At 37.6% G+C, this 22,980-nt stretch overlaps 1 protein-coding gene across 5 annotated transcripts in view; it reads left to right on the top strand.

Annotated features, from left to right (window-relative positions):
• POLQ (DNA polymerase theta) overlaps positions 1 to 22,980 on the top strand; it is a 103,505-nt gene that overhangs the window by 9,442 nt on the left and 71,083 nt on the right. For all 5 annotated transcript variants that reach the window (XM_006073399.4, XM_025284801.3, XM_044942390.2 and 2 more), the window contains 7 exons: positions 4,789 to 5,008; positions 8,081 to 8,228; positions 10,307 to 10,453; positions 11,762 to 11,974; positions 19,417 to 19,556; positions 20,886 to 21,075; positions 21,368 to 21,510. In XM_006073399.4, the coding sequence (XP_006073461.4) occupies positions 4,789 to 5,008; positions 8,081 to 8,228; positions 10,307 to 10,453; positions 11,762 to 11,974; positions 19,417 to 19,556; positions 20,886 to 21,075; positions 21,368 to 21,510 (1,201 nt within the window). The remainder of the gene's footprint in view (positions 1 to 4,788; positions 5,009 to 8,080; positions 8,229 to 10,306; positions 10,454 to 11,761; positions 11,975 to 19,416; positions 19,557 to 20,885; positions 21,076 to 21,367; positions 21,511 to 22,980) is intronic.

The following is a 22,980-nucleotide window of genomic DNA, read 5'->3' as shown; positions in this document are numbered from 1 at the left end:
TTTACTATGGAAAATGAAGATCTAGCTCTTTTTTATATTCTTTACTCACCCCAGACAATTTCCTCCTTTACCCTCCTTAGTTTTTGTTTATCCTCTGATTATATTCCCATTCTTCAGATATGTTTATGCCCTTCAGTTCAGTTCAGTTCATTCGCTCAGTCACGTCCGATTCTTTGCGACCCCATGAATCGCAGCACGCCAGGCCTCCCTGTCCATCACCAGCTCTCGGAGTTCACTCAGACTCACGTCCATCGAGTCAGTGATGCCATCCAGCCATCTCATCCTCTGTTGTCCCCTTCTCTTCCTGCCCCCAATCCCTCCCAACATCAGAGTCTTTTCCAATGAGTCAACTCTTCACGTGAGGTGGCCAGAGTACTGGAGTTTCAGCTTTAGCATCATTTCTTCCAAAGAAATCCCAAGGCTGATCTCCTTCAGAATGGACTGGTTGGATCTCCTTGCAGTCCAAGGGACTCTCGAGAGTCTTCTCCAACACCACAGTTCAAAAGCATCAATTCTTCGGCGCTCAGCCTTCTTCACAGTCCAACTCTCACATCCATACATGACCACAGGAAAAACCATAGCCTTGACTAGACGGACCTTTGTTGGCAAAGTAATGTCTCTGCTTTTGAATATGCTATCTAGGTTGGTCATAACTTTCCTTCCAAGGAGTAAGCGTCTTTTAGTTTCATGGCTGCAGTCACCATCTGCAGTGATTTTGGAGCCCAAAAAAATGAAGTCTGACACTGTTTCCACTGTTTCCCCATCTATTTCCCATGAAGTGATGAGACCAGATGCCATAATCTTCGTTTTCTGAATGTTGAGAAAATGAAGTACTGGAGATTAGTGGGGAAATAACTCCAGAAAGAACAAAGAGATGGAGTCAAAGCAAATACAACACTCAGTTGTGGATGTGACTGGTGATGGAAGTAAGGTCCGATGCTATAAAGAGCAGTATTGCATTGTAACTTGGAATGTTAGGTCCATGAATCAAGACAAAATTGGAAGTCAAACAGGAGATGGCGAGAGTGAACATTGACATTTTAGGAATCAGTGAACTAAAATGGACTGGGATGGGTGAATTTGACTCAGGTGACCATTATATGTTACTAGTATGAGCAGGAGTCCCTTAGAAGAAATGGAGTAGCCATCATAGTCAACAAGAGTCCGAAATGCAGTACTTGGATGCAATCTCAAAAATGACAGAATGATCTCTGTTCGTTTCCAAGGCAAACCATTCAATATCACAGTAATACAAGTCTATGCCCTGACCAATAATGTTGAAGAAGCTGAAGTTCAACGGTTCTATGAAGACCTACAAGACCTTCTAGAACTAACACCCAAAAGAGATGTCCTTTTCATTATAGGGGATGGAATGCAAAAGTAGGAAGTCAAGAAATACCCAGAGTAATAGGCAAATTTGGCCTTGGAGTACAGAATGAAGTAGGTCAAAGGCTAACAGAGTTTGGCCAAGAGAACTTACTGGTCATAGCAAACACCCTCTTCCAACAACACAAATCAAGAGTACACATGGACATCACCAGATGGTCAATACTGATTATATTCTTTGCAGCCAAAGATGGAGAAGCTCTATCCAGTCAGCAAAAACAAGACCGGGAGCTGACTGTGGCTCAGATCATGAATTCCTTATTGCCAAATTCAGACTGAAATTGAAGAAAGTAGGGAAAACCACTAGACCATTCAGGTATGACCTAAATAAAATCACATACGAATATACAGTTGAAGTGACAAATAGGTTCAAGGGATTAGGTCTGATAGACACAGTGCCTGAAGAACTATGGATGGAGGTTCATAACATTGTACAGGAGGCACTAATCAGGACCATCCCCAAGAAAAGAAATGCAAAAAGGCAAAATGGTTGTCTGAGGAGGCCTTACAAACAGCTATGAAAAGAAGAGAAGTGAAAGGCAAAGGAGAAAAGGAAAGATATACCCATTTGAATGCAGAGTTGCAAAGAATAGCAAGGAGAGATAAGAAAGCCTTCATCAGTGATCAGTGCAAAGAAATAGAGGAAAACAACAGAATGGGAAAGACTAGAGATATCTTCAAGAAAATTAGAGATACCAAGGGATCATTTCATGCAAAGATGGGCTCAATAAAGGAGAGAAATGGTATGGACCTGGCAGAAGCAGAAGATATTAAGAAGAAGTGGCAAGAATACACAGAAGAACTGTACAAAAAAGATCTTCACGACCCAGATAATCACGATGGTGTGATCACTGACCTAGAGCCAGACATCCTGGAATGTGAAGTCAAGTGGGCCTTAGGAAGCATAACAACGAACAAAGCTAGTGGAGGTTAAGAAATTCCAGTTGAGCTATTTCAAATCCTAAAAGATGATTCTGTGAAAGTGCTGCACTCAGTATGCCAGCAAATTTGGAAAACTCAGCAGTGGCCACAGGACTGGAAAAGGTCAGTTTTCATTCCAATCCCCAAGAAAGGGAATGCCAAAGAATGCTCAGACTACCGCACAGTTGCAGTCATCTCACATGCTAGTAAAGTAATGCTCAAAATTCTCCAAGCCAGGCTTCAATGGTACGTGACCGTGAACTTCCAGATGTTCAAGCTGGATTTAGAAAAGGCAGAGGAACCAGAGATCAAATTGCCAACATCCATTGGATCATCGAAAAAGCAAGAGAGTTCCAGAAAAACATCTGCTTTATATGCCAAAGCCTTTGACTGTGTGGATCACCGAGGTGGGAATACCAGACCACTTGACCTGCCTTCTGAGATATCTGTATGCAGGTCAAGAAGCAACAGTTAGTACTGGACATGGAACAACAGACTGGTTCCAAATTGGGAAAGGAGTACATCAAGGCTGTATATTGTCACCATGCTTATTTAACTTATATGCATTGTACATCATGAGAAATGTTGGGCTGGATGAAGCACAAGCTGAAGTCAAGATTGCCAGGATAAATGTCAGTAACCTCAGATATGCAGATGACGCCACCCTTATGGCAGAAAGTGAAGAAGACTTAAAGAGCCTCTTGATGAAAGTGAAAGGAGAGTGAAAAAATTGGCTTACAACTCAGCATTCAGGAAACTAAGATCATGGCATCCAGTCCCATCACTTCATGGCAAATAGATGGGGAAACAATGGAAACAATGGCAGACTTTAGTTTTTTGGGCTCCAGAATTACTGCAGATGGTGACTGCAGCCATGAAATTAAAAGACACTTGCTCCTTGGAAGAAAAGCTATGACCAACCTAGACAGCTTATTAAAAAATAGAGACATTACTTTGTCAACAAAGATCCATCTAGTCAAAGCTATGGTTTTTCAAGTAGTCATGTATGTGAGAGCTAGACTATAAAGAAAGCTGAGCTCCGAAGAATTGATGCTTTTGAACTGTGGTGTTGGAGAAGACTCTTGAGAGTCCTTTGGACAGCAAAGAGATCCAACCAGTGCATCCTAAAGGAAATCAGTCCTGAATATTGATTGGAAGGACTGATGCTGAAGCTGAATCTCCAGTACTTTGGCCACCTGATTCGAAGTACTGACTCATTGGAAAAGACCTTGATGCTGGGAAAGATTGAAAGTGGGAGGAGACGGGGATGACAGAGGATGAGATGATTGGATGGCATCACTGACTCAATGGACATGAGTTTGAGTCAACTCCGGGAGTTTGTGATGGACAGGGAGGCCTGACGTGCTGCAGTTCATGGGGTGGCAAAGAGTCGGCCATGACTGAGCCAGTGAACTGATGGTCTTAGATGTTGACTTTTATCAATATAATATTTTTAGGATATGTCTCCTCAGGCAAGGGAAACAAAAGTAAAGATAAACAAGTGGGATTACATCAAACTATAATAAAAAGTTTTGCACAGTGAAGGAAACTTTCAGCAAAACAAAAAGGCTGTATACTGAATGGGCAAAAAAAAAAGAATGTATACTGAATCTTTGCAAATATGTATCCCATAAGGTATTAATATCCAAGATATATGAAGAACTCATATAGTCCAACATAAAAACTGTTTAAGAAATGGACAGAGGATATGAACAGACACTTTTCCAAAGAAGACTTACAAATGGTCAACAGGCAAATGAAAAGTTGCTCACCATCACTAATCCTTAGTGAATTACAAGTGAAAACCCTGAGATACCACCTCACACATCTGTCAGCATGACTTATCAAAATAGACATCAAATAATAAATGTGTCAAGGATGTGGAGAAAAGGGAAACCTTGTGCACTTTTGATGGGAAAATAAGTTGGTACAGCCACTATGTGGAAACAGTATGGCAAACAGTATGGCAATTCTTCAAAAAATTAAAAACAGAAGTGCTGTATGATCCAGCATTTCTACCATTGGGTGTTTGTCTGAAGAAAACAAAAACACTAATTTGAAAAAGATATGTGCACACCTAGGTTTAATGCAGCATTATTTACAATAGCTAAGATATGGAAGCAACCTAAGTGCCCATCAGTAGATGAATGGTGTATTTATATACAGTGAAATATTATTCAGCCATAAGAAAGAAGGAAATTCTGCCATTTGCTACAACACGGATGGACCTCGAGGCTAGGACAGAGAAACACAAATACAGTATGATTTCATTAATATATGTAATCTAAAAAAAGAACAAACAGTAGTTTGACATTAATAAAATTTAATATACTATATGACCCAACACACTTTTATTCCTAGGTGTATACCCTGTAGAAATTTATGCACATTTGTACCAAAAGACATGCCAAGAATATTGTTAGCACTATTTGAAATTAATAGTATATGTCTTTTAACATCATTTTCATTTGTTTTTCGCAGCCAGGCAGAGTTAGCCATTCCTTTGTCTAATGCCGTGCAGATTGTTGGCATGAGTGCTACTCTTCCAAATTTGGAGCTTGTGGCTTCCTGGTTGAATGCTGAACTCTACCACACTGACTTTCGCCCTGTACCACTGTTGGAATCCATAAAAATTGGAAATTCAATTTATGACTCTTCAATGAAGCTTGTGAGGGAATTTCAACCCATGCTGCAAGTGAAGGTAAGTCATTTGTTGTTGTTCAGCTGCTAAGTCGTGTCCAGCTCTTCGTGACCCCATGGACTGCAGCATGCCAGGCTTCCCTGTCCCTCACTGTCTCCCATAGTTTGCTCAAATTCGTGTCCATTGAGTTGGTGATGCCATCCAACCATCTCATTCTGTGTTGCCCCTCTCCTGCCCTCTGTGTTTCCCATCATCAGGGTCTTTTCCAATGGATCAGCTCTTTGCCTCAGATGGCCAATGCATTGGAGCTTCAGCATCAATCCTTCTAATGAATATTCAGAGTTGATATCCTTTAGAATTGACTGGTTTGATCTTGCAGTCCAAGGTTCTCTTTAGAGTCTTCTCCAGCACCACAGTTCAAAAGCATCATTTCTTCGGTGCTCAGCCTTCTTTATGGTCCAACTCTCACATGTGTACATGACTACTTGGAAAAACCATAACTTTGACTAGACGGGCCTTTGTTGGCAAAGTTATGTCTCTGCTTTTTGTTTTTTTTTTTTTTAATTTTTTTAATTGAAGGATAATTACTTTACAGAATTTGGTTGTTTTCTGTCAAACCTCAACTTGAATCAGCCATTGGTATACATATATCCCCTCCCTCTTGAACCTCCCTCCCATCTCCCTCCCCGTCCCACCCTTCTGGGTTGATACACTGTCTAAGTTTGTCATAGCTTTTCTCCCAAGGAGCAAGCATCTTTTAATTTCATATCTGTGGTCACTGTCCACAGTAATTTTTACCACCTGTACCGTTGTGTTTGATTGCATTTTCTAGCATGTTGTTAACAATTTTTGAGTTAAGCTGGGGGTTGCAAAGTAGCTGGATGTGCATTACATATCCATTAGAAGGATTCCCGTTGTTAACCTAGTTGGTTCCATGAAAGAATTGGTGGTGTTGGTGAGAGAGGAAATGTAGTTGTCTTCAATTTAAATGTAATCATTTCCTATAAGTGTAAGTAATAAAATTTTATAGATTTTTCTTTTTAACTGGAAAAGATTTTCTTATGACTTTGTTTACATTAATGTGGAAAATTGACCTTTTATTAAGTGATATATGTACAATATTTGCCCTTCTTGGTTGCTTCAGTTGTGTTTGACTCTTTGTGACCCCATGTATATGATAGTAGAAAAAACATTTTTTGGGGTCAGAAAGACCTATTTCTGATACCTTATATAGGGATACTTGATGTGGCTGTGATAACAGTTGAATTACATAACTTCTCCATAGTATCTTCATCTATAAAATGGATATAATATTTGTCTTTAGTGTTTTAAGGATGAAATTTGATTTAAAAAATTGCCTAGCATCTAGAAAGTGGTTGATAAATACACTTTAAAACATTTAGTTCAGAGTATTTTTCTAGGGCTGAGTCTTCAGTCCTGAAGTTAAAGGACTGAATCTGGTATGAGGCATCTATTTTTAATGTAGATCTGTGCCTCTGAATACTGAAATAGTTCAGGGTAAGTTTAGAACTGGAAATAGGACTAAATTCATGTGTTTTAGTGCACTCATAGGTGTATTTGTAGCTTCTGCATGCCTGGTATGGAATCTTATTTAGTTGCTTTGCTCTGTACTCCCAAATTTCATTTGACTGTGCCTTGGTTACCTCAATAAATATATCAGTAAACAAAGTCATTTACTCTCCTGTTAATCTTCTTCTATTACCATGTCTCTGCCTCCACCCTATTTAAATCAGTTTTAACTCTTACTTGGATCTATGCTTAAATCAAAAGCTAATCATCTATTTAAAATGAACATCAGAGCATGTAACCATTCTTCTCAAAAATTTGTGATGGTTCCCATTTCATGTGGAATGAATGCCAACATCTTTAAAGTAGCCTACAAGCCATATATGATCTGTCCCACTCCTTTACCCTGACTTCAGTTTCTATATTCTTTACTTCCTGCATAGCCTCTTTGCTATTCTGTATAATATGCCAAGAAATCTCCCACCTCAGATTCTCTTTATGTGGAATACTTTACCCTGTAGGCATCAGTAGGGTTTACTCTTTGACCTTTGGACCTTTACTCAAATGTCACTTTCTCATTCTCATTCTCAAATGTTCTCTCATTCCTGGTTTCTGATTTCCCTGTTTTATTTCTCTCCTTTGCACTTTGAGCATATTTTGTGTTTTACTTATCTTGTTTTTAACTATTTCTTCCTACTAGAGTAGACACGTTCTGAGGGCAGAGCTTTTTTTCTGCTTTATTCTCCATCCCCACGCCTTGAATAATATATGCACATGCTAAGTTGCTTCAGTATTGTCTGACTCTCTTGTGACCCCATGGACTGTAGCCCGCCAGGCTCCCCTGTCATGGGATTCTCCAGGCAGTCCTGACCCAGGGATCTAACCTGTGCCTCTTATGTCTCCTGCATTGGCAGGCTGGTTCTTCACCACTAGTGCCACCTGGAAAGCCCATGATAATATATGGCACCCAGTAAATAATTACTTAATGAGTGAATGTATTGATGAATTAATCTAGTTATACACACTGACCTTCCAGTTTTGGTCACCACTGGAATGTTTACAAATGCTGTTTGTTTTGCTTGAAATGTGTTCCCTGTTCCTCAGTTACCTTGTATTAAGATAATGTTTTTCCTTCACATCTCATCAGTTTCTCAGGGAAACTTTTTTTTCTTCCAGATCTCTCAGATTTATGTCAAAAGTAAGGCTTCAAAACACCACAAAGTTCTCTTTGATAGTACATATTATGATTGTATTTTACTTTTGTTTGTTTAGTACTTTATTGTTTCCCCACTGAGACCCAAACCCCTTAAAGATAGTATCTCGGCTATCTTTTACTCACCATTATATCTCTATTACCTTTGGGTTGGAGGTCAGTAAATATTAGTTGAATGAATATAAAAGATTGCCTACTCACCTTACATCATAAGGAGGTTTATTTTCTTTTCTCTTTTCTGTTTTTTCTTTGTTTTATTACTGAATTTGTAATTGATTTTTATCATGCTTTTGAGTAGAAAAACCTTGCCATTGAAGCAAAATGAATGACTAAACTGATATGAAAATGTTTTGAAAGTATCACTAGAATGGCTACTTCTCTTTCTTTTTTAGGGAGATGAGGATCATGTTGTTAGTTTATGTTATGAGACCATTCGTGATAACCATTCAGTATTACTTTTCTGTCCATCGAAGAAATGGTGTGAGAAGCTGGCAGATATCATTGCCCATGAGTTTTACAGTCTGCACCATCAGGCTGAGGGTAAGTTAGTGATGGAGAGGAAAGGAAGTGATGAAAGGAAAGCCTCCATTCTTAGGACATTTGCTTGAAAGTCATGTTAATAATTATATTAGCAAAGCATGGTTCTTTTCATCATTGCCACCACTTGGATGGATCCTTTGTGAAAGTATGTTTTTGTGACTAATCATCTCCTTATCCTCCTTATAGATAATATGTATACACATTCAGACTAACTAATCTTCAGATTTATAGAGGTATATACTAAGGTTCTTCATTTAGGATCCATGGGCTTTGAGAAGTTGACTTCAAAGCCCCCTAAATTAATTGTATAAGAGACTTCAGATACACACATTTTTGTCTGGGGAAAGTAGTCATATCTTTTTTATATTTCTAAGCTCTTACTCTAAAGAGAGTCATGCATACACACACACACTATACACATGTAGTTTAAAATCAACTTTATTGAGGTATAATTTGTCTAGAATAAGATGTACCCACTTGAAGTGGAACTTAATGAATTTTAACAAATGTGTTCACCGTTGAACTCCTCTCTGTGATCAACATATAGAATATTTCTGTCACTCCAAAAATGTTCTTTTTTGCTTTCTATCTCCTCCCTCTATCCCCAGCTTCAGGCAACCAGTCATATATTTTCTGTCAGTCTAGATTAGTTGTGCCTTTTCTAAGAATTTCATATAGTAAATGAAGTCATATTATGTGTATGTGTCTTTTGTGTCTGGCTTCTTTCACTCAGCATGATATTTTTAAGATTCATCCAGATTGTTACTTTTATCAACTTGTTTCTTTTTTACTGCTGAGTATTGATGTATGCATATTGCTATAACCATTAGTGTATATTTTTACTCACTCTGGGGTGAGTAGTGTTTCCTCACCACACTAGATTGTGGGCCCTTGGGATCAAAGATAAGTGCAGGGAAGACAGGGACAGTTCTGGTTATAGAACTTTAGGATATTTTATGACTTTGTTATGTTGGTGGCATCTTGAGGATAGGTAATGGATATCTCAAACCTAGCTTCAATTAGTAAACGTTGCATGAAGTTTATATTAGTAGACTTTGGTCCAATATTATAACATCTCTTTTAGTTCTCTCTTAATCAATGCTTTCTTACTATGCCAGCTTATATTTTTTTTTGTGGCAATTATGATAACTTACATTCCTTAATGACCAGAAACATTATATTTTATTTGCATGAGCTTCTTATGATTTATAGCAGTGGTTTCCAAATCCTAGGACTTGAACTGGAGTCCAGGCTGTGATGAACTTTTCACCAAAAAAGTAAAGACAAGGTAGCACATTTTTCATAAAGATGACGTTTAAATTTTGAAATTATCCATACTAATTTTTTTTATGTTAAAATTATTTTTCTTTTTAAATAAGGGAGCAAAGATAATTTTAAAAAATTTTAAATTGTTTTTAGAGAAGTAAAAAATTGACAACCATCTGTGGTCCTCAGAATTTAGGAGAAGTTTACCAAAAAGATTTAAAAATATATAAAATATAATATATATTCTATGAGAAAGTTTACTAGTTCAGAAATCCAAAGTCTAAGTTATTTTTAAAGAAAATATAGTTCTTGCATCTAAGAAAATCTTCTGGGGAAGTTATACATAGAGGGAAAAAACAGAGGGTAATGTATGATTAATCACCACATTGGTGCCAGAAAGGCTAGAAGAATTGTCACACAGAATTAAGCTCCTATGTGATTCTGACACTGCTGGTTTGGTGGGGGCACACGTTGAGCAAGGATTTATTTTAGGCTCTGAGTGCTGGTATTTGTAATTTTCTCCTTCTTTCAGCTGGTTCTTTTGATCTCCTCCTGTGGGCTTGATCTCAACCTAACAGTGTTTCCTAAACTTTGGTGCACATTAGAATTGCCTAGGGAGATTTAAAAATCATGATGTCCAGGTTGCATCACGTCACGGAATCCAGGGGAGAGAGCCAGACATCAATATTTTAAAAATTATCCAGGTGATTAATAAGTAGTTTCAGAACCATTGCCTTCTGTCATGATTCAGGCAGATAGCAGTAAAAGAGGTCCAAGGCGAGGTGAACAGTGTTGACAGTTTTTTTTGACAGGATTGGTAAGATCATCTGAACTTCCACCAGTGATGCTGGAACAAAAGGGCCTCCTAGAAGTGATGGATCAGTTAAAACGTTCACCTTCAGGATTGGACTCTGTATTGCAAAAAACTGTGCCGTGGGGAGTAGCATTTCATCATGCAGGTATCCATATATTTAATATGTTATTATGAAGCCCCCTCCAAAAATACTTAAAATTTCTTTATTTTTATGTTTGATTTGCATTTGATTTCTCATTAATCACACTTAATACTCTTAAATTTCCATTTAAGACATTGTGGATTAAGATTAAACAGGAATAAAACACATGCAGGATTATTTACTTATCTGTATGGTATATAAGTACTAGATACAAGCTTTTTTGGTACTATTGGGGATGTGAATTCTAAAGTGATTATATTTCTATACTTTGTTTCCTTAGAACTTAGGTTGAAGTGGTACTTGCTATCCTAATTTTATGCCACTCTGAATATTTCCTTTTATATCTAGGGGTATTTGTAATATTCTTACAAATACATCAAAATCGAATTAATTTTAGAATTTGTCATATTGTATTTTGAAATAGTTACAAATGTTTAAAACCTCATACCTGGGTTGTCAAAATTGCAAGGATTATGACAGTCAGTGAATTAAATAACTTCTTTCAGGGAGTGATCTGTCCATGTTGATATGTGCTAAGGATATGATTCAGAATATATAGTTTCTACAATTAGGAACTTAACCTTTTTAGTTTACTTAAAAATTTTATCATGCTATGTAAAAATAAATTTAAAAAATATATATCTACACACAAACACATAAAAATATTTTCATTGTATATAAACTATAATACATGTTAATAAAGTGAATATTGGTGGACCCAGCACTTAATTTACAAACTAAGAACCCCAATTCTCTTGACTTTTTAAAAAAATGAAAATAAAAAATAAGCAATATAAGTGTATATTTTGTTTGCTGTTTTTCATTTACTCATGTATTTGTCCTTCAGATATTTATTTATATGCCTGACCACTGTCTTGGATACACCATCAGATACTGTCTTGAGTAAAGCATGTCTGTACCTTCAGGGTGTTCTTTTCTAGAGCAGATTTCAGCAAACTACAGTCTGCTAGTCAAATCCAGCTGTTTTTGTAAATAGAATACAGTCTTGCCCATTTGTTTTATGGCTGTTCCATGTGACAGTGGCAGAGTTGATTAGTTGCAACAGAGATCATCTGTCCTGCAAAATCTAAAATGTTTACAGATAAAGTTTGACAGCCCCCGGTCTAGAAGGAGATAGAACTGTACTAGGGTTGGCAGACTGTGATTACTTCTTTGTTTACAGTCATAACAGTAGCTTAAAAAAATCTTTACAAGGTTGTATTAGATTCTCAGATCAATTTGTAAGTGATCAAGTGTAATGTTTTCCTCATATGTTTATAAATATATGCTATTATAATTTCTTTTTTTTAGGTCTTACTTTTGAGGAGAGAGATATCATTGAAGGAGCCTTCCGTCAAGGTCAGATTCGAGTCTTGGCAGCAACTTCTACTCTGTCATCTGGTGTGAATTTACCTGCACGTCGTGTAATCATTCGCACTCCTATTTTCAGTGGTAGACTTCTAGATATTCTTACTTACAAGCAGATGGTTGGTCGTGCTGGCAGGAAAGGCGTAGACACAGTAGGTAAGTGAGTTTGAATTCTATGATAGTGTTGCTGAAGGATAGTGTCAGTCTACTTGAAATTGAATAGCAACCTATTTCTCATCATGTTATATTTCTTTGTTATCCAAAACTAAAGGTCATCCTTTTGGATTTACTTAATATTTATATAGAGTATAACTTAAAATCTTCATATCATCAACTATTGGTTTTCTAGTAATGTAAAAAAATCTTCGTTAAAAGATTTTCTTTTGTGTTATATACAGTGAAATGATTCAGTATTATGTTTATCAGATGGCATCACATTAGCTGGAAGATGACCTTTAATTTCCAGTACCATCTGTTGTTTTCTGCTAATGAAGGGATTGATTTTTTTGGTTATTAATTCTTTTTAGGTGTCTGGTATTAGAGTTTAACTAGGGATTCTGAGAGCTGGGAAGTACTCTCTCACACTTTTGAAATAGGAACTTCATGTACCCTCTTTCTCTTTCTAAATTGGTACTGACTCTGAAAACACATTTTCAATTTTTTGTATCAGCAAGTAGTGATAATATTGCCAGCAGTGCAAATAAAACTTAATTTCTTCAGTAGTAGGGAAAAGACTTGTTTAAATTAAATATCAAGATGGCAGCAAATATTCATGCCTGCTATATTATTCTGGGTATGACTACATTGTTGAGTCTTCTAATATTTAAGAACTTTGAGAGGAATGTTCTCTGTCACACTTTCTTTTAGTTTGTTTTTCCATGTTCAAGCAATAGCGTTTCTATCTTATGGTATAAGATGGCTACTGCAGTCTCTGTTATCACATCTGCATTTCAGCCATCAGGATGGAGAGTTGAGGAAATAAACGGGCACATCCTGCCCTTTAAGGGCACTTCCCAGAAGTTACACATAGTATTTGTTCTTACATACAATTGGCCAGAACATAGTCACATGTTTATATTCCCCAGCTACAGGGAAGCTGATGAATATAATCTAGCTGAGTGGTCATCAGTTCAGCTGACATTTAGGGGTTTTATTAAAGGAAGAATGAAGAAGTAAAGTGAAGTCACTCAGTTGTGTTTGACTCTTTGCGACCCCATGGACTGTAGCTTACAGGGCTCCTCTGTCCATGGAATTTTCCAGGCAAGAGTACTGGAGTGGGTTGCCATATCCTTCTCCAGGGGATCTTCCCGACCTAGGGATCGAACCTGGGTCTCCTGCATTACAGGCACACACTTTACCATCTGAGCCACCAGGGAAGCCCAAAGGAAGAATGAGAGAATGGCTATTAGGGTGAACTATCAGTCTCAGTCCTAGTAGCAAATGATTCATCTATCTATAATCCCTGAGGGCCATTAGTCTTTTAATTAAAGTTTGTTGATTAAAAAAGCCTTGTAACTCATTGATTTCTATTACTATAGTCATCGAAGAAGTTTATCCTGCTTCTGTCTCTTACATTAGCTACAAAATATGCACATTTGACCTAAATCAAATCCTTTACGTTATACAGTAGAAGTGACAAATACATTCAAGGGATTAGATCTGATAGACAGAATGCCTGAAGAGCTATGGACGGAGGTTCATGACATTGTACAGGAGGCAGTGATCAGGACCATCCCCAAGAAAGAGAAATGCAAAAAGGCAAAATGGTTGTTTGAGGAGGCCTTACAAATAGCTGAGAAAAGAAGAGAAGCGAAAGGCAAAGGAGAAAAGGAAAGATATACCCATTTGAATGCAGAGTTCCAAAGAATAGCAAGGAGAGATAAGAAAGCCTTCCTTAGTGATCAGTGCAAAAAAAAGAGAGGAAAACAATAGAATGGGAAAGACTAGAGATCTCTTCAAGGAAGTTAGAGATACCAAGGGAAGATTTCATGCAAAGATGGGTACAATAAAGGACAGATTGTGTGGACCTAACAGAAGCAGAAGAATTTAAGAAGAGGTGGCAAGAATACACAGAACTATACAAAAAAGATCTTCACGACCCAGATAATCACGATGGTGTGATCACTCACCTAGAGCCAGACATCCTAGAATGCAAAGAAAAGTTGGCCTTAGGAGCATCACTACGAACAAAGCTAATGGAGGTGATGGAATTCCAGTTGAGCTATTTCAAATCCTAAAAGATGATGCTGTGAAAGTGCTGCACTCAATATGCCAGCAAATTTGGAAAACTCAGCAGTGGCCACAGGACTGGAAAAGGTCCGTTTTCATTCCAATCCCAAAGAAAGTCAATGCCAAAGAATGCTCAAACTACCGCACAATTGCACTCATCTCACACGCTAGCAAATTAATGCTCAAAATTCTTCAAGTCAGGCTTCAATAGTACGTGAACCGTGAACTTCCAGATGTTCAAGCTGGATTTAGAAAAGGCAGAGGAACCAGAGATCAAATTGCCAACATCCGCTGGATTATCGAAAGAGCAAGAGAGTTCCAGAAAAACATCTGCTTTATATGCCAAAGCCTTTGACTGTGTGGATCACGATAAACTGTGTAAAGTTCTTAAAGAGGTGGGAATACCAGACCACCTGACCTGCCTCCTGAGATATCTGTATGCAGGTCAAGAAGTAACAGAACTGGACATGGAATAACAGACTGGGTCCAAATCGGGAAAGGAATATATCAAGGCTGTATATTGTCACTGTGTTTATTTCACTTATTTACAGAGTACATCATGAGAACCACTGGGCTGGATGAAGCACAAGCTGGAATCAAGATTGCCGGGATAAATACCAATAACCTCAGATATGCATATGACACCACCCTAATAGCAGAAAGCAAAGAAGAACTAAAGAGCCTCTTGATTAAAGTGAAAGCAGAGAGTGAAAAAGTTCGCTGAAAACTCAGCATTCAGGAAACTAAGATCATGGCATCTGATCCCATCACTTCATGGCAAATAGATGGGGAAACAGTAGAAACAGTGTCAGACTTTATTTTCTTGGGCTCCAAAATCACTGCAGATGGTGACCGCAGCCATGAAATTAAAAGACAGTTGCTCCTTGGAAGAAAAGCTATGACCAACCTAGACAGCATATTGAAAAGTCTTGTCTAGTCAAGGCTGTGGTTTTTCCAGTGGTCATGTCTGGATGTGAGAGTTGGACTATAAAGAAAGCTGAGCCCTGAAGAATTGATACTTTTGAACTGTGGTGTTGGAGAAGACTCTTGAGAGTCCTTTGGACAGCAAGGAAATCCAACCAGTCCATCCTAAAGGAAATCAGTCCTGAATATTTATTGGAAGGATTGATGATGAAACTGAAACTCCAATACTTTGGCCACCTGATGCAGAGAACTGACTGATTTGAAAAGACCCTGATGCTGGGAAAGATTGAAGGTGGGAAGAGAAGGGGACAGCAGAAGATGAGATGGTTGGATGGCATCACCGACTCTACGGACATGAATTTGAGTAAGCTCCAAGAGTTGGTGAGGGACAGGGAAGTTTGGCGTTCTTCGGTCCATGGGGTTGCAAAGAGTCAGACACAACTGAGCAACTGAACTGATGCAGATTACATTTATGTGTTTAAAAAGGATGAGAGGAAGAGACTAAAACATTCCAGTCTCATTTTTAACTGCCTCTTTCTACCCTTGATTTCTCAATTAGACTCAACTCTGGAGAGGGTTGTGTCAGTTTTTTTTATACAGATAGTCTTCTCTCAAGCCCAGAGGGTCTTTAAGATAATGTAGAAGATAAAGAGGTTTTATTTACCTTGCTACATTCTTTGCTTGTGCTTATCTTTCTCATGAAGAAGAATAATTGGAATGTTGGCAGCCTGGATTAATATCAAGCAGTATATCAGATAACATTCAAACAAAGACCACAACAACTTTGTTTTTGAGGTCTTGGAAACTTCTGAGATTTTGACTTTGCGTAGTGCTCCACTTCAGGGCTTCCAGTGGTAAAGAATCCACCTGCCAATGCAGGAGACTACGGTTTGATCCCTGGGTTGGGAAGATCCCATGGAGAAGGAAATGGCAAGATCCTCTGGAGAAGGAGATGGAAACCCAATCCAATATTCTTGTCTGGGAAATCGTGTAGCTAGAGGAGCCTAGTGGGCTACAGTCCATGGGGTTGCAAAAGAATTGGACACAACTTAGCACCTCAACAAGAACAATGACAATGCTTCATTTCAGGATGACATGTGGCTTGCTCAGAATTTCTTAAGTGTGCAAATAAATGGTTTCATGTCAATCATGAAGATTTAAATACCTGGTCATGCTCTTTGGACTATGTAGCATCTTGGTAACTTCTGAGCATTTTATAAATGATATTAATTTCCCTGGTGTTTTATTTAGATGACTGTTTAATCTTTCTGTGGATTTCTTGGAACCTTCCAATGTAGGATGATGGTGCTTTGTGCCAAAACAGTGATTTACAAGTTAAATGGTTTGTGGATCTATCTATATCAAGTCTATGCATGATTTGATTCAAATTGACTTCTCTATTATGAAGTGGATACAGCTTCCCTAGGCAAGTGCGAACAGGACCTAGAAATATATATTGGTATTATTTTTGCATTTTCATAAATCTTGATTATCCTGAAAAGTGGTTATCTATTTTGTTGAAGAATCAAATCCTAGAAGAGCTGTATGCAGGTCAAAGTGGTTTTTAACCTATTGATAATGCTAGTTGATTCATTTTCTAGATAGTTTTTTTGTTTTAAGTTAGGCTATTTTATAATTATTGTAAGTGTCAGGTGGTATATTCACTTCTCTTTGTTTTGATGGTACCTAATGTTTTTTGTAATATTTGGGATAAATAACCAATGGTTATCAAGTTTATAGTTCTTACATTTTTCCTATCTTGATTCTCAATTTGGCAGTCAGTGTAGGGAAAGCATCATCTATATTTTCTTTCTGCCTAGGTGGTTAGAATGGTCCACCACAATCTACTTTTATTTTTATTGTTCTGTAATGCAAGTGGCCTTCCTTTTACCTCTTGAGCATCTTGTTTACTGCTTCCTTTCCCCTACTATTGAATTCATTTGGGGAAAAAAGGGTTTTCTCTAGTCTTAATTGTTATAGTAAGTGTTTATGTTTTTATAAATTGTATATTTGAATATGTTTTTAATTAATAAGTGCTTTGACATATTTTTGTTCATTTGACTGTCTCAGTAGCCTAAAGCATTTAAATTAGTGAGTTTTATATTGTGATTTTTAGGTATCCAGCAGTATTTTTGACTTTGTATTATCGTCATGTATAACTGTTAGTGGAGCTCAGGTTTGGCTACTCACTGCACGATATGCCAATAAGTCAAGTGACAAGGTGTTGAGTCAAGGAAAGTGACCTTATTCGAAACCAGCTAACTGTGAAGGAGAAGAATGTGAACTAGTGTCTTTAAAAACGATCTTAATATCTTGGTGCAGGCAAAGGGCTTTTTTAAAGTCAGTGTGAGGAAAGGGACTTCAGGATGAATGAGCAGCTTGTGCACAGTTCTCAGATTGGTTAGCATCAAGATGAAGTTTCAAGCATCACCAATTTTCTGGGTTCAACTGGTTGGGGTCTATGTACTTGTAGTTAGCAGTTTTTATCTGGGAGTCTGCTTCTTATAAAACAGCTTAGGAATATGTGTCAGACCTTTTATCTATACCTTTCAAGGAACTGAGAGTTCAGTGACTCTGCTTTGTAGCTGGTTTATACTCTATATTGTTAGCAGTTTCCCAGGCCAGCAGTTATTCTTTGTTTCTATGTCTTCACGTTTACTAATCATTAACTCTTCAGTCAGCCTTTTGAGACTCAAGGGAGGCCTGAGAAACTGAAAACCTATATACTCAGTTGTGTCCGCCTCTTTGTGGACCCATGGACTCTAGCCTGCCATGCTCCTCTGTCCATGGAATTTTCCAGGCAAGAATACTGTAGTGGGGTGCCATTCCCTTCTCCAGGAGATCTTCTGACCCAGGGATTGAACCTGTGTCTCTTGTGTCTCCTGCATTGGCAGGCAGATTCTTTACCACTAGCAGCACCTGGGAAGACTAAAGCAAAAGCTTTTTATACTTCAAAGGACAGGGACACAGGAGATGGTATGCAGCTTCATAACTAGTAATAATTTGTATATACATTTTCCTTTATAGTTTTCAGAGTGTCTATTACTATTGCATACTTAATTATTCACTGATAATAGTACTGTATGGAAGGAAAAAAAAAAAAACTTTTACCCTCTTAGGTTCTATGCCTTGTGCTTGCAAATTAAAGTGACGAATTACAGAGTAACAGGAAAAAAAGCCATACATATTTGAGTCGATGTTTAATTTTTTACATACATGTTGTCCTTAACTGAAATAAAAATCCAAGGAAGCAGTTAGATGCTGGGGGTTTATGTATCCTTTTAACAGAGAGTGATAAATTGTAGAGAAGTGACAAGACAAAGGAAAGGGGGTTGGTCATAATTGAAAAAGACATGTGTACCCCAATGTTCATTGCAGCACTATGTATAATAGCTAGGACATGTAAGCAACCTAGATGTCTATCAAGAGATGAATGGATAAAGAAGTTGTGGTACTTGTATACAATGAAATATTACTCAGCCGTAAAAGGAATGCATTTGAGTCAGTTCTAATGAGGTGAATGAACCTAGAGCCTTCAATACAGATTGAACCTTCAATACTGATTGAAGTTAAGTCACAGAAAAAATGTTGTGTATTAATACGTATATATGGAATCTAGGAAAGTGGTCTAGATTTTGGTCTAAATTGATGAACCTATTTGCAGGGCAGTAATAAAAATGCAGACATAGAGAACAGACTTGTGGACACAGTAGGGGAAGGAGAGGGTGAGACATGTACATCACCATATGTAAAATAGATAGCCTGCAGGAATTTGCTGTATGACGCAAGGAGCTCAAATCTGGTGCTCTGTGACAACCTAGAGGGATGAGGTGGTGTTGAAGGTGGAAGTGGGATTCAAGAGGAGGAGACATATGTATCTATGGCTGATTCATGTTGATGTATGGCAGAAACCAACACAGCACTGTAAAGCAATTATCTTCCAATTAAAAATAAATTAAAAAAGAAAAGGGGTTTGGGCTTCGAGGGGGTGGTACATTGTGGAAGGGTAGGTATGTGCTGGAAATTAATGCAAGTTAAGCTTTATATAGTAAGGTCTGTGCACACCTATGTCAGTGCTGAATTTTTGTCTCCAGTGATAGGAATTTTTCTCCTGGTTTGAGAGGCAGGAAGGGGAACACATTCACAGAGATGTTTATGTCCTGCTTCTAAGAAATAGGGAGAAGGCAGAGAGCTCTATGTTTGCTGCTTCTCAGTTGCCTTCAGGTCAAAATAATCCTTATGCTAAAGTGGCATATTTTGATATAGCATATTGTGATCCCCTTCAATCCAAAATTCAGAAAATAAAAACATTTGTGGTAATTCTATAACAGCCACTGTCATCTGTTGTCTCCTTTTAAACAAGTAAGACAGTTTAAAATCTCTTTAGCAGATATGGAGATGTATTGGGATTTTGCAAAAATTTTTTTTTTTTTTTTCCGTTATAGGTGAGAGTATCTTAGTTTGTAAAAACTCTGAGAAATCAAAAGGTGTAACTCTACTTCAGGGATCTCTGAAACCTGTTCGTAGCTGTTTGCAAAGACAAGGAGAAGAAGTAACCTCAAGCATGATAAGAGCGATTCTGGAGGTAAGAGGGAGTTCACTAAATTACCATTCACTTTTTTGTTCATATACTACAATGGTAGAGCTTTAGTGTGTTAAAAATCTTAGCTTTCTGTTTCTTTATAAGATTATTTATAAACTTCCCAAGTCTGAATCTCTTTTATTTTATATAGTTATTTCCTGGAGATTAATACAGCTGCTGCTGCTGCTAAATCACTTCAGTTGTGTCCGACTCTGTGCGACCCCATAGACGGCCTCCCACCAGGCTCCCCCGTCCCTGGGATTCTCCAGGCAAGAACACTGGAGTGGGTTGCCATTTCCTTCTCCAATGCATGAAAGTGAAAAGTGAAAGTGAAAGTGAAGTTGCTCAGTCGTGTCCGACTCCTAGCGACCCCATGGACTGCAGCCTACCAGGCTCCTCTGTCCATGGGATTTTCCAGGCAAAAATACTGGAGTGGGGTGCCATTGCCTTCTCCATTAATACAGCTAGTACCATATAAATCTTCTTCAAAATAGCAGATTGAAACCCAAATGCCAGATGGTTCTGTTTATTTTTTAGGTGTTCTTTATTATTTTCTGAATTTTTTAAAAAAGATGACAACAATGGACCTTAGTTCCTCCATACAGATAATGTGTGTGTGCTTAGTTGCTCAGTTGTGTCTGACTCTTAGTGACCCCGTGGACTGTAGCCTGCCAGGCTCCTCTCCATGAAATTTTCCAGGCAAGAATACTGGAGTGGGTTGCCATTTCCTTCTCCAGGGGATCTTCCCGACCTAGGGATCAAACCTGTGACTCTTGCGTCTCCTGCATTGACAAGCAGATTCTTCACCACTAGCGCCACCTATTTATATATATATATATGTATATGCATATTATTTAATTGTATTGTTAGTTCCTGCATTTTAGATAGATAATGATTCATCTAATTTCATTTGTGAGAACATGTTGGATCTACTTAAAAATATATATATATATTTGATATATTTGCTTTGGGTCTTAGTAGCAGCACATGGGATCTTTTGTTGAGGCACACTGACTCTCTAGTTGTGGGCTTAGTTGCTTCACAGCATGTGGGATCTAGTTCCCTGACCATGGATTGAACCCATGTTCCTTGCATTACAAGGTGGATTCTTAACCACTGAATCACCAAGGAAATCCCTGGATCTACTTTTAAGGAAAACTTTCCATGTTGTCAATAGGTGTTATCTATTTTTGTAATGAATTATGATGGAAGAGTTAATAAAGAGTCTCTGCATTAAGAAGCTGATAACATTTTAAGAGAAAAAATAATTTATTTTATGAGGGCCTGTGTCTTATTAAAAAGTTACAGAAGATTTCAAACTTCTTTTCTCAGATAATAGTTGGTGGAGTGGCAAGTACATCACAAGATATACAGACTTATGCTTCTTGCACATTTTTAGCTGCAAGTATGAAAGAAGGGAAGCAGGGAATTCAGAAAAATAAAGGAGCAATTGAGGCCTGTGTAATGTGGTTACTAGAAAATGAATTCATCCAGATTACTGAAGCTAGTGATGGAACAGAAGGTAAATATGACTTCTGAATTGCAACTTCCTTTTTTATCTTTAGTGATTTAGAGTATCTAAGACTGTTTTAGTAAAAGAAAATTGACTTATCAACTCATTTTAAGTGAATCAGTGCTGTGTTCAGCAACATCAGACAAGTAGCATAGAGCCTGCTGATAAATATCCATGCATTGGATTCTGTTTGTAAAATTGATCAGAGCCTGAAAGATTAATTACAGAATGCCAAAAGACAATATTTTGTTTTATTTTTAACATTTGATCCTTTTTTTCCCCACCCCCACTCCCAAACCAGGAAATGTATATCATCCAACACACCTTGGTTCGGCAACTCTTTCTTCTTCACTTTCTCCAGTTGATACTTTAGATATTTTCTCTGACCTACAAAGAGCAATGAAGGGCTTTGTTTTAGAGAATGATCTGCATATTGTTTATTTGGTAAGTTCTGTTTTCTTCATTATTATCTTTGTGAAAATGGGGAGGAAATACCTATAAAGAATCCTGAACATCAAAAATACCCTAAGGGAATATATTGTCTGCTTTCCTTGACTAGGATAGTACTGGTGGGAATAGAGATGAAGTAAGACGAATTGTAGTAAGTAAGATGAAAAGTAATAAGCTAAATGTTCTAGTGACCTTTTAAATCTGCTTGCCTACTTGTCTGTTTTTTCTAGCTTTCTTTCAAAAGGATTTGAGATGATTTATTAAAAACATGCATTATACAGTTTGTAAGAACATAGCAAGGGGCAATGAGATATCTGGAAATTAAGGATAAGATCATAATGTAAAACTCAAACAAAGATTGGTACATAAACAAGAACACCAGTAAGTCATGTACAGTTGTGCCCAACATTGATTCTGGGCTGTCTAGCAACTGTAGCAAAGAGTAAGCTGATTAGTCTTAATAAGATAAAAAACAACAAAAAAAATAGAAGTATTGCATTTTATTGCCTAAGAGAAATGTAGTCCTAAAAATCACACTATGGGACTTACTTTTTGATAAAGTATTTATAATAAATGTGATAGGGAATTTTAAAAGCTTGTTTAAATTAGATAATCTTTTATAAATATTATTTCTTAAAACAAAGATTTTTTATAATAATTGAATAAAATACAGTTTGAGGTCATATTCTCTGGCAAGAACCTGACTGGAAATACTTAATTTTGCAATTAAGAGTAGATGTGGGGAGTGAAGTAGGCAAGATGGTTGTAAAAGAGATCTCTGACTCTAGTCCTCATCAAAGATATGAATTAACAACTATTCACAGTCAACAACACTTTCTAAAAATCCTAGAATCTGGTGGTGAGGTTAAAACACTCTCTTAGAGTGCAAAAACTGAGAGAAGCCACATTAGAATCTAAGAGCAGTGGTTTCACTTTGACTGTGTTGCCCCTCCTTCAAGCAAGCACAGTGCCTCACTGGAGAGGTCCATGGTTTCTCTAGTGGGGAAAAGAGAGTCAAGGTTGGTATCAAGTCAAGTTTCCTCAGCATTCTGGACCATCCCTTGGGAAGGTCACTTCTTTCTCACCTCAGAGAAACCTAGGGGAATTGGCAAGGTTAGATAGACCACCAACGGTCAGCTAGGAACAAAGAAACAGATGGGGCTCACAGTGACCAGTATTTGGATCATGGCAGTGATACTGCATCTCTCTCTTAATCAGAAAGACCATCAAATGATTCCATTCTCTGTGGCATCAGAATGATGTCCCTATTTGATTGGGAAGCAGGGTGAGCAGTTCTGCCCAGCTGGCAGTCCTAACCTGTCCATAATTCTCAATGTATATACTTATAAATTTTTATTTTTTATAAGAGTAAAGAAATATCTGGGGGGAATTCATAGAGGGAAAATGTAGTAACAGAGTCAGATTAAGAATGTGATTTATGAGCTTTTAATAAAAAGTTATAAT

The sequence above is a fragment of the Bubalus bubalis genome, chromosome 1, assembly GCF_019923935.1.
Source record: "Bubalus bubalis isolate 160015118507 breed Murrah chromosome 1, NDDB_SH_1, whole genome shotgun sequence".
NCBI lineage: Eukaryota > Metazoa > Chordata > Mammalia > Artiodactyla > Bovidae > Bubalus > Bubalus bubalis.
The sequence above is the reverse complement of the archived record's forward strand: the minus strand, read 5'-3'. Positions and strand labels throughout refer to the sequence as shown.